At 44.9% G+C, this 12432-nt stretch overlaps 2 protein-coding genes across 8 annotated transcripts in view; one reads left to right on the forward strand and one right to left on the reverse strand.

Moving 5' to 3' along the window:
- Positions 1 to 8176, forward strand: part of klhl29 (kelch like family member 29) — a 202365-nt gene extending 194189 nt beyond the window's left edge. For all 6 annotated transcript variants that reach the window (XM_031866162.1, XM_031866160.1, XM_031866161.1 and 3 more), the window contains 2 exons: positions 4885 to 5029; positions 6716 to 8176. In XM_031866162.1, coding sequence (XP_031722022.1) covers positions 4885 to 5029; positions 6716 to 6899 — 329 coding nt within the window. In that variant the 3' untranslated portion in view covers positions 6900 to 8176. The remainder of the gene's footprint in view (positions 1 to 4884; positions 5030 to 6715) is intronic.
- A 215-nt stretch (positions 8177 to 8391) lies between these two features.
- Positions 8392 to 12432, reverse strand: part of atad2b (ATPase family AAA domain containing 2B) — a 69075-nt gene continuing 65034 nt past the window's right edge. For both annotated transcript variants that reach the window (XM_031866158.1, XM_031866157.1), the window contains exon 28: positions 8392 to 11786. In XM_031866158.1, coding sequence (XP_031722018.1) covers positions 11745 to 11786 — 42 coding nt within the window. In that variant the 3' untranslated portion in view covers positions 8392 to 11744. The remainder of the gene's footprint in view (positions 11787 to 12432) is intronic.

Raw genomic sequence — 12432 nt, forward strand, 5'->3', positions numbered from 1 at the left:
TTTGATTACAGAACATGTTTTTTGGGTCACGCTAGCTGCATGGCTCGGGGATGGAAATGTTGTGTTTGTCAGTCCACCACTTTTGTGCAGGCACGTGTGACATCCGTGTTCCCCTCATGATGACTTGTAACAACGTTGGTGATCCCGTTAGTTTCTATCCATCTTCAAGCCATCAGGACACAATTTCAATTTGTTCAACACTTAAGTTGATGACCGGATATCTACAGAGCTAGTAACAGTCCTATCCTCCCCTGCTGTACTCGTATGCTTATGTCAGCATCCTAAGGTGTAATGTTTAACAGGCTCACACCACCTTAGTTCAGTGTGCCAGCATGCTAAACATTACACCTTACTATGCTGACATTAGCATTTTTTCGAAGCCCGTAGGAGACTTAATTAAAATAATATAAATTTGAAAATTAAATTCTAATTCAAATTCCAATTAAAATGCAATTAAGCATGAGTGAGTGCAGGTGCAGTCTTACAGAGCCACATGGCTTTACACTCATCTTGTTTTTAAATGTCATACAGTACCTGACACGAGCCCTTGCTGGGATGTTGTCCTATGCCTTTCTTTAATACACTAACTGCTACTGAAGAAATGGGAACTACCAGAACTGTTCATAGTGTGTTCTATGGAGTAATTGGGGAACTGGTTCTGGAATAGTGTAGATTGAATGAGGAGATATTGGTGATTATTATTTTAGTTTTTCATTCCATTCCCCTCCAATATGTCATGATGGATATTAAACTGAGCGGTAGATCTTTAATAATCCTCTAACAATACATATTCTGCATCTGCTTCATCAGGACTGTTTATGACACACTATACTAAGACATGCATCATTTTGGTACAGTGACCATTTGAAAAAACTATCACACATCTGTTCACTCATCATCTCAGGCAGATCCACATGAAAACACAAACACCATACTTCACCCTGAGTGCGTCCCCCTGCAGACCGACAGGTCTGCATCGAATGCTCGTCTCCAAAGCAGAGGCGCTGCGGCCAGACTGCTTTATCAGGAAATTGACAGCAGAACAGCTACTTGCTTAAATTACATATCAGCCAGGCACGGCGGTTGAGAGCGTCATTATGGAGCTGGAGGAGGATAAGGGGAACAACATGTCAGAGCAAGAGATGTGGTGAAGGTGGAGTGTTTCCATCGCTACCTAATTGGACCCCCTCCCCCACCCCCACCCGTTCTCCATCATACTTAATTAAATGAAATCATCCTCTGCTCTTTTTGTCCCATCATTTTAAAGGCTGCTCTTATTCTCCTCACATTACATACAAGGACATTGTGTGAAAAAGAAAAAGTTTTGGCCGCTCCAATTACCTTGTTGTAATCTTATCTAAGCTTCTGGCAGCAAGAACTGCTGCTTCTTTGTCCTATTTACTCCTGTTCCCCCGTGCCCTCTGGGGGGGACACAGTAACAGGGTACCCAGCACTTCATCCCCCCCGTCTTTCAGAGGACAATGTCTTGTGTATTCCTTATTTATTGTTCTTCCTCCGCCTGTGACTGACCACATTTCCATGTTGCTGTAATGCCGCAGCTTTGTGATGACGACATGTTTGGGAGTCTTTATCGGAGAGAGGAGTCTTATCTAGATCTGTACAGTATACAGTGCTGGTATAATTTAGTGGTATGTATGTGTGCGTGCGTGTTATCGCTGTGGGAGTGTTCTGGTTTTGTAGAATCAGATATCTGCTGTGTTGATGATGCAGGGATCAGATAGGAACGGATGCGAGGGAACAGCAAGGTGTTTGTTTAGACAGCAGCCGCACATTTCATCATAGCCGTGTGTTTGTGTGTGTTTTCATTTGTTTGCTGTCCTTGACCCCAGCCCGAGGGGACCCAGACTCGGTGACTAAGCTGTTTTATCAGAGTGTGAGAGGCTGCGTCAGCCCGTGTCGCCCCGCAGGCACAGCTGTACTTCTATCGCCGCTGCCGTGTTAAAACCTCGTTTTGCTGTCTTTTCCACTTCCCCGTTTCATGTAGAACGTGGTCAGTTGTGGATTCTTGGCCGAGTTTTCTAACATCAGAGATGTGAAGCGAGACAAAGTCCATTGTGAGTCTCGCAGAATAGCAAGATGTGTCTCAGAATTTGAAAGTTTTCAGCTTGTACTTGTGTGCTCTTAACTGTATCTCATTGTTAAGGCAGAACCGGCTTGTTTTCCGCGGCGAAGGCCAGGGGACAGCAGCAGAAGCAAAGTGGCGAAGAGATGTTGAAACCCCAAAGCAGTCCTTTGAGATTAGCCAAATGAGAATGAGGTATACCTGCCTCGTACCTCTCCGAGCACTCCTACCCGTTGCTTACCGTGGGTCCACGGGAGAGAGGCAGGACGCAGTGGTTAGAGCTTCTGTGGGGAGAAAGGTTTTTCCTTTGAGAGCATCCTGTTATTATTCTGCCTCAGGCGCCGAGCAGAGAGAAATGAGTGTTCTGTGTTTATGGGACCTAACACAAAACATCATGTACACACGCTTATGCTGGCGCACACGCGCGAGCACATGCGCATGCTCGGCAGCGGCATATCAATGAGAAGAAGGTAAAAGGAAAAAACATAAACACGTCAGGCAGAATGTGAGGAGGACCAATCAGTGGCAACTTGTTTCTCAAGGGGTGAAATTGAAGCTGATGCCTCAGATGGTTGCAGTGGAATTTCAGAATAGATTTCTGTACACATGAAACAACTGCATGGAGTCATTTACAGGCTAATGTTCAGTGGGTTTTGTTTCATCTCTTTGTCAGTCAGTCAGAATTATGACGTACCATGACAATATGTGCAGACATTCATGGTCCCAAGAGGATGAATCGTCCCATCAGTCTCAGCTGTACTGTGTTTAGGGATGATAAGTAAATGTGTGTATACTAACATGCTACAGTAGGATAGTGAACATGGTAACATGGAACCTTACACCAGCATGTAAGCATTGTCATTATGAGCATGTTAGCATGCTAGCATTAGCATTTAGTTAATCGCACTGCTATACGGGAGTGTAGCCTCCCAAGCTCTACTTTTAGGGTCAGGTACATAAAGCATGCATACGCCATTTATCACATAAACTGGTACCTATATATAGAAAAGATTATGCAGTGAGAATGTGCACATTTCACGCATTCCTCAGACCGGGCATATACATGGTTGTGACAAGGAGAAGATTAGATATAAGGAGAGAGATGTAGCATTAGAGTAAAACATTGTTTAAGTTGTTCATCACTGATTGTTGTCTTTCTGTAAAGTGCCAAACACAGGTTTCTAAATGTCATTTTAAGTGATTCATGGGTGATGAATTCCATCCATTCGTTTTCATTTCCATTAATCTGTTGATGATTTTTTCATCGTATCCTGAATTATGAAGCACGTTGGTGGTCTGTTGTATTATAAATTAGATAAAGGTGATATAGATATTTTATGAATTAAATATTCATCACCCTTCTGACATTTAATAATAATGATTGAGTTGCTTCTGCGGTGATGGTTTAGGTGCGTGTGATGGATTGGTGGTATGGGGTCTCTAAACAGCCACAGCCGGGCGTAACGCTGTCGGAGAATGTCGTTGATGCGACGCAATCTGTGAAATTACACTTCTACTTTGCAATTCTTCTCATTGACACGTCTAATGAGTGGTGGAGTGGGCCACGGTGTCAATATGCACCTGGATGTTTAAGATTATTCATAGAGAACTGATGATTGAGATTCATAAAGCAGAACCATGCGCATGTGCAGCTTTATAAATCTGACTATAAGCATGCATGTCTTAGTCTTGTTGTTACAGAACATTAGGAGTTGAAGTGCAGTAGCTGAAAACATAACGCAGTGCAGCTCATTCAGAGTGTCAGCCTGCAGAAACACCTCTCGCCTCCAGAGGTGACCTGTTAATTAAACATGTCGGACTGCTGTCAGCAGCAGGAGGAGAGGCGGAGACGAGGGGGAGGTGGCTCCACTACACGAGTGTGTGGTGGTGGTGGTGGTGGTGGTGGTGGGTGGTGGTGGTGGTGGTGGGGGGGGGGGGGGCGCCTTAATAATGACGTCGTTATTATTAAGGCGTCAGACGTTCCTCCTCCTGTTGCCCGTCTTCAGTGAGGGATGTCTGTCCGTCGTGGCAGAAAACAGCGAGGACGGCGGCTCACGGCCAAAGTGTCGGTGCATTATTCATGCTGCTTGTAAATTGGCCAGCTGCAGACTGCTCGGGAGGAATTGCTCTGAGTTTGAAACACACTTCCTCTTCCACACACAGCAGGACTGGTGCTCGCAAGCTGCAGGTTTCCAATGGCATTGTTCCGCACAAACCACTGTTTCATTTTGTTTCCCCATCATCCATAATTCTACAGCGGTGCTGCTTCAATGCCTTTGTTTTCCTCTTGTGCTCCGTACTGTATCAGATTGAATTATACAGTATGCACATTTGCAGTATCCCACCTGTTCACTCATATATTCCCAATACATGTGCGCAGATGTGAATCTATAGATGTGCCAGAGGGCGTAATGCAATTGTGAATTATTGGGACTTAGGTAACTCTTTTATATTGCGGCTGAGCCCAAACATATTTCGGAGCAGAACCCAATAAAGCCACAGTGATTTATGAACTCCGCTCTTTCACCGGTTTGCCATCCATTCTCTCTATACTTTTTTTCCCCCCCCAAAGCAATCTTGAGAATGACACATCTGAAAAGTGATAAGGAGAATGTTGATGATGGTTTCTGCATGCGGCCTGGGTGCTGAAGAGGGAACAGAAGTAAAGAAAAACAAATTGATGCCATTGTACTGAATGGAAACGTCTGCTGCATGCGAGAATGACACTCAAACAATAGCTCTGTGATTTCTTCAGCAAAAATCTCTAAACCTTTTTCTCTCTCTCTCCCTCATATCTTTAGATAACAAATACGCCCCTGCAGTGAGTCTAAACGGTTTAATATTCATCCTGGGAGGAGCCTACGCTCGAGCCACCACTATCTACGACCCAGACAAAGGCAACATCAAGGCTGGTCCCAACATGAATCACTCTCGGCAGTTCTGCAGGTAACAGATTATGAATGTAGCCGTGACACACGGAAGTTAAATCCCCCAGCGTGGAATTGTAAAGATTGTTCAAAAGCTCCAATTGTTTGCCTGTTCTGTGTGAAGCTTCTAAAACCCCGACATCATCAGCCAGCCTCAAATACTATTTAAGACTCAAGTTTAGATCCGTCTTTGTGTCATAATGGGTAAGCAGGTAATTAAAACAAAATGACCTGCGCTGACTGTTTCCAACACACTGCATCCTGGCTGTGAAACTTCTGCCTCGTTAGAAACACTAGTTTCTAATTCATTGTGTTGTTTTTAAACGGCTGGATCAGTAGTGTCATCCGTCACGCTGACAAAAACCAGACGCGTCTGCTCGATTAGACGTAGCGCTGTCTGTTTCTCTCAAAGCACTGAATCATTATGTGTTGTGCTGAGATATGATTCATTTGTATTTTTCTCTGCACATATTTAAGTGAGTTAAGTTTGTTCCTAAAAAAGAGGCCCAAGACCCTTATTTTTTCCCCTTTTGCATAATCTGAGAAAGAAAGAAGCACAAAATACATGTGGGATGCAATTACAGGCCGTGTTGTTATGTGCAGAATGTATAACATAAATCACGTTGTCAGAGTTATCGATAAGCTGCAGCAGCAGCAGCAGCACGCGCCAGGCAGCTGTTCTGCTGCATTTAACTAAGTCTGATGAGAGAGAGAGAGAGAGATGCGGGGGGAAAAAAAGGATGGAAGCAACAACAACAAACACACAGAGCTGCCAAAAGAGAAACACACAGATGCTCAGAAACGGCGCTATCTGCGGTGCACGCCCCTGCACAGAGGAGGAAGTCTAGCAGGTCATCATGCAGGAGAGCTGATGCCCTCCCCTCGCTGCGTCCGGCTCTCTGCAGGCCTGCACCACCCCTCTGTTTATCAGTAAGAGCAGCTCCAGGCTTTGCCCTGCGCTCTTCCCTATTTTTGGATCAGCTGTGCGTACTCTCCGAGTAGATTTAGGCTTTATGTAATAATCTGTTACATTCCCGACAGTGTTGTGAATGTGTGCAATAGGACTGCATGTGTGTATTTCAGCGTGCACCTTATGTAAATGCAGATTGTTCCAAACCCCAACAGGAGCACAAAGCCCTAATCAGCTTACAGCCTAAGTTTTAATCCTTTCCTCACACAAACTCCTGTTTCTGTTTCTCATATCAAATGAGAACATTTGTAGAGATATTTGCTTTTTCATTAGTTTTCTCTCTCGCCCTCAAGAGGTAATCTAATGTATGTGTGTGTGTGTGTGTTTCCCCCCCCCCTGCCACACAAAATAGCCTTGTTGGGCACGTCGGCAGCATGTGTGAGCGATGCCAAACAATCTCAGGCACCGATCAGCAAGTTAACGTTAAAGCATAGTGTGCCATAAAGGGTACAGTACAGTATAGAATTCCATAAAAAGTCACGGTAGCATGCCATAAAAAAGTCATAATGTTGTTAAAAGGTAGTCAATAGTATAATATTTCATCAAAATGAGTTAATTGTTTAGCTTTAGGGGTGTTGGTGGGCATATTGTGTTGACGGAGCGAGGCCAGCTGCTTAGTTAACTAGCTTCATATTCAACAGATCAACCAATCATCGAACCCTCCACTGAAAGCAGATACACGTATTACTAAAATTCTAACTTTTAAAAAAAGACTAACTGTGTCTACCTTTGCAGCGCTGTGATCGTGGACGGGAAGGTCTACGCCACAGGAGGCATCGTGAGCAGCGAGGGTCCGGCCCTCGGCAACATGGAGACCTTCGACCCCTGCGCCAACACTTGGACGCTCCTGCAGTCGCTGCCCTGCCCGCTCTTCAGACACGGCTGCGTGGTCATCAAGAAGTACATTCAGAGCGGCTGAGGGAGGGAGGGGGGCCTCGGACCCGGACCCGGACCCGGTCACACCGGGTCGACAGCGAACACCAGCTGAGCTCCGGGTGTGGGACGATGTGCGACGGCAGCTTAGGGCCAGGGGGGGCGGCTGTCAGTCCACGACCTCTGGACTTGACGCCAGCATCCATCCGCTCTGTTACTTGTCCCGCCTCCCAAAAAAAAAAACAAGCCCTGTGCAGAATGTACTCATGTTCAACTACTCAGCCATGTCAGGTGACGATACCTAACCTCCAGTACTGTATGTGTCATGGTGGTAGTTCATCCTCTCATCCAACAGGCACAGGGGTCCCTCTTAGTAAACTACAAAGTCCTTGGTTCTTTCAATGAAGTCATTGTTTCAGTTCTGTCGTCTCCAGATCTCTGTAAACCATATTCCTTTAGTATACTCGGGCTCAGCGCACTGAAGATCCACATTTGTCCCTTTTTCAGAATTACGTTCAACAGGCGTCGGTCATTCATTAGTTTCTTTGTGGTGTATAAACATTTTCATTTAGTCGTGACATCTACAGGACAGGAGGACACGTGAAGGAAAGGATTCCACCGAGTGTGTTCCTCTCTGTCAGTGCGTGAGGAGCTTCTCCTCTCTCTCTCTCTCTCTCTCCCTCTACTGTGTCGGGAGGCGGGATTCCTACAGAGTGTGGATTTATGAGCTAATTTCAAAACCAGATTATGAACTCTGTGTAACCCAGTTCTTTTAACGACCTGCTAAACATCGGTAAACCCATTATATCTGGGTCAGGTAGGGTTTAAAGAGAAAATCTGTATGTTTTCTTTGTTCTTGTGAAGTTTCATCTGGAGGATGAGTGGCTTGTCTTCTCCTCCCCTGGATTCACACTCGCAGCTCTACATCGAGAGAGCGAGAGCGAGAGCAATCCTCATTTCCGCTGACCTCTGATCAGATGTTCAAGTTGGGACAGTTCCTCCAGGAAAAAAAGCACAATAATCACCTGTGACTGTTATCGTAGTTATCTGTTGATCCCTGCTTTAAGTCTCATGTTTCCACCTTCTTTTTGTTTTATACAACGTGGTTCATTGCAACCCTCAAGTGTTTCGGGGTTGGTGTTCGTGTAAATACAGGAAGGAAAAATGTATATTTTAAAAACCTGAAGGCAATTCTGTATAAATGTTTTTAGAAAAAAAGCAAACTGATAGGTTGGATTCAAAATGGTATGTCTGTAAATCTGTACCCAAAAAGGAGAAATTACCAATTATTATTGAAAACTAATACATATACCAGAACATGAACACGTCGTCACGTCTTTTCTTTGGTACAATCAATATCTTATGTTCTCAATGTACGGGCTTCTCATCTGTATTCAACACAGAACATGGGTGTCGAGCACATGTTCTGGAATATTAAAGAAGATGCGACTCTGTGGCTTCGATGGGTATAGTAGTCTGAAACTACAGGTGGGAGTTCCTCTCTGTATTTACTGCAAGAAAAAACAACACTTGAAATATACAGTTTGCACCTTTTTATTCAAGTATATCACAGCAGTTTATTTGAGAAATACAGTAAATGTTTCATTTCAAATATAACTTACACTAAAACAATTGCGAAACAGGTGTGTTAAATTCACAAAGGGACAGAAGGGACAGAGCTACGGGGGAAGGCTTCACCAACATGAACAATGGGACAGAACGGAGTGAGGACAGAACAAACGCTCCCTCTGCACACTGGACTAAGTAGTCTCAACTACCAGACAAAAATTGGTTGTTAGTCCAAACTGGCTACAATTTATAATAAGAAAGGAAGATCGCAATGTATGACATTTAACTACCCATATTTGATTTCCATATGCGTTACTAAATTCATTAAAAATAACTCTTGTGGCAGAACGTGGAGAGAAAGTGAACATTAGTCTGGTCCCGTTTCTCTTCCCGGGGCGTTTGGAGCGTCTATTGCGTCCTGTTAGTCTCTTCCAGTATGCCACAGTCTTAAACAAAAACACCAGAACAATGAAATAAATAGAAAAGTTGTTGTCGCGTGTTGAACCTGAGACCTGTAAACCCTTTATATTCCCCCCCCACACACACACACGCCAAATAAACCTGCTACACAAACGCTACGCAATTCAGCAAAAAACTGTTAAAAACGCTTCCCGATTGGTTAAATTTCAAAACGTACAAAAAGACAATTGACTGAATATTAGGTGTAAAAACGTGTTTAATAATAAATAATCTGAATCATGAGATGAAAACCTGCACACTGAATTAGAAATAAAGGCGATGGCTGTGAGAAGAGGCAGAGAACGCTTCTACGAAGGGATGAGGGCGATAACATGAAGGACGTTAAGAGAACCTGAAGCTAAAGTATAAAATATACAGTCCATGAAGGATGCTTAAAATGTATGCAATCATCATCTGGCTCAGACGCAAACGTACATAACAATCGGAGAGATACACAAACAACTCTTGGAGTACTGCAGCAGCCGCGTGTCACTGATCTGGTACCTTTGGTGGTACTGGAGATGTCGCAGCAGTATTTCGGGGGGAGAGAAAATACTGTCGGTTTGTTTTTTGTACCCAGTAAACAGTTTTCGGATTAAAATAAATTAAGCTGAGGTAGCGTTGGTTTTTCTCTCTGCAGTAGTCCAAGTGCTAAGCTGTCGTTGCCAGTTTGCATATTGGTCTTTGCTTTCGTCACCTAGAATGTGAGGAGAAGGCAGAGGTGAGCTGGGGGTCAGGGGTCAGGAGTGAAAGAAGAAGCCTCCTTCAGTCTACGACGGCCCACGTGTGGCATCTCCAAAGAGAGCGCGACGATGCCCCGACAACTCAGTAAAGCTTCAGCAAATACCTGCGTCTACTGCAGTCAGACACAGATGTGAATCCAGCTTCCCTTGACTGGTGTGGAGGAAAACAGAGGAAATAAATCCATAAAGTCAGAACACGCATTTGAAAGGAGGACCAAAAATAATAATCATGTAATGCTTTATACACCTTAGTGACGGGCACTGCCTAGAATGGCCTTGTTCATTATGGGTTCACAACTCAAGCAAAGCATTTTATAAAAAGAAAACCGTAAAAAATTATTATCAAATACACAACATAACAGGTTGTTATGACCGTCTAATAGAACATTTCCATAGTCCCACCGTTATGACAGCACCTTGGTCACTTGGCACGGCGTGACTCTCGCACCATATCTATCTTTACTTATTGTTTTGCATATGGAGAGCTGAAGGAAAGCTGGTGTTGTCGACCTCTTCTTACACCTGCTGTTCGCTCGGGTGGAGACCGACCTCTTCAACAAGTCTGGCTTTTAACAGGGCGTGAATACATTTAAATATTGAAAAAAAAAAAAAAACATGTCAAGTGCTTGGGACGCATCTGGCCAAACACTGACACGGGAGGCAAGTTTCGAAACCTACGCTTGTATTCAGATTTTCAAATGTGGATTTGTTTGTTTTCTGGCCCGGGCTGGAGATGTACAACCTAGACGGGTTATTAAATGACCTAAATACAGATATGTTTGTTCCTTTAAGGACCTCAGTGGTTAGGACCCACATAGACTTGGAGCCGGTTCATTGTCACAAGTAGTAAATAAAAAAAAAAAAAAAATCTGCGAAATATATCAGTTTTATATGAGGTCTTTAAATAAGGCACACACTAGGCAGTGCAATCTCTAGACGCATTCCAATTGGTACTGCTTCCAGTTCCTCGGCCGGGGTGTCGGTGCGAGAATCAACTGGCGGGCACAGCTTGAGTGGGAGGGGAAACATTCAAGACTGAATGTAATGAGCAGAGGGGGGGGGGGGGCTACCACAAACTGTTCAGGACATGACAATCTGCTAAGAACGCCAGAGGTGGCCGATGAGAGAAGTGGCCGTGCAGCTGACCTGCAGGCGCTGTGCAGCTCGTTCACCAGTAACTCTCTCCGAATGCCGAGGGGGCCGCCGGCTCTCCACACCCGCCGGCCGCTGTAATGAAGAGGACATAATCGCTCCCGGTCCTGCTGCGCTAACCTCATCAAATGTGTGTTCGCACTACAACGTCTTTGTAAACTATTGTTCTGGGCGAGGATCCTCGACGGCGGCTCAGATATCGAATAAATCAAGTGGCTAAAATGGCAGCAAGATGGAGCCGCGTAAGAGCGTGGTAACAACCGGGCTATGACGAAGCATTCCACTCGTGGGGGGGGGGGGGGGGACGGGCTCAGCAACATGGTTCAGTGATTCAGAACATTAAACCGTCCTCTCCTAGCGGCACTCTGCATTCACACTTCTGCTGGTGACGATCTGGGTGAGTGTGTGTGTAAGTATGTGCTTTTCTGGGTGTGTGTTTGTATAAAATACATGCATACCCAAGTGTCAGGGTGTGTGTGTGTGTGTGTGTATGCACGGCCTGCTCCGGAGGGGAAGAGGCCAGGTTGCGATGTGACATCACCCGATCTGTTGGTTTTGCAAGTCATCCAAGTTAAGTAAGTAAGTAGTCCCAAGAGCAGCATGGATGAAAGTTACGATAGCACCCGAGTAGCACCAGGGTTGCCCGTCACGGTTCGTGTGTGTGTGTGTGTGTGTGTGTGTGTGTGTGTGTGTGTGTGTGTGTCCGACACACCTCCAGGAGTTTGGTTTGTGTAGAATGGGTCTGGATCTGGCCAGGTTCCTGAGACGATAGCACCATTGAAAGTCTCTGTCCTCAACGTCGTCCTCGTTGTGTCGCCTCTCAGCAAGAAGAGGGCGCTGGGTTTTCTGTGTGTGTGTGTGTGTGTTTCTTGTGTTGAGCGCTGGACTTTGAAACTCCTTCACAGTCCGTGTGTGTCTTTGTGGTCCCACGCTGTTCAGGATCTACCTGAGTCGGTATTCTCTCCATCTCACAGGAATGTATTAAAATGCTGGATTCTCCCCTCCATCTCCTGCACCGCAAACAGAGAGACACACACACACACACACACACACACACACACACATCAACACAAATATTGCTTAGTCTCAACCAACACTGCAAACTCAGATGTGCGCACAAAGCATCTGTGCACCATGGTTTCAATCTTACTTGGAAATGTCCCACAGTGAACAACAGCTTTCAGCGTGATAAATGATGTAAAATGAAGCAAAGCTGTGCTGGAATGAGACGGGTGATTTCTCTCTGCGTGAAAACAGCAGAGTTTGACACCGACTAAATCTGAACCGAGCTGGAGGAAGAGAGATGGATGTTAGCCTGCACTAGACCGTGATTAATGCCTTGAAGATGTTACACCGTGTGTGTTCTCTCATCTGAATGGCTGAGTCAGTGCGACAGACGCCGCTACAAGACACCAACGTCTACAACGAAAGTCAAGAACTTTACAGCAAAAAGCTGTTTTACTCTTCTAACGAGGGGTCAACGACGTTACATCCACCGGTAGAAGACGCGACAGTCTGCGTTCAGCTGAGAAGAAGCACGCTCACACTAAATGCTGGAGTTTAAATGAAAAATCACTGGTTCCAGCTTCTCATATGAGTTTTTTGGGGGTTTTGGACTTTAAGTTGGACTTAAAACTAGTTAATGATATTTTATTA

This window comes from Anarrhichthys ocellatus, unplaced genomic scaffold (genome assembly GCF_004355925.1).
Source record: "Anarrhichthys ocellatus isolate YVR2014 unplaced genomic scaffold, GSC_Weel_1.0 scaffold34, whole genome shotgun sequence".
Classification (NCBI taxonomy): Eukaryota; Metazoa; Chordata; class Actinopteri; order Perciformes; family Anarhichadidae; genus Anarrhichthys; species Anarrhichthys ocellatus.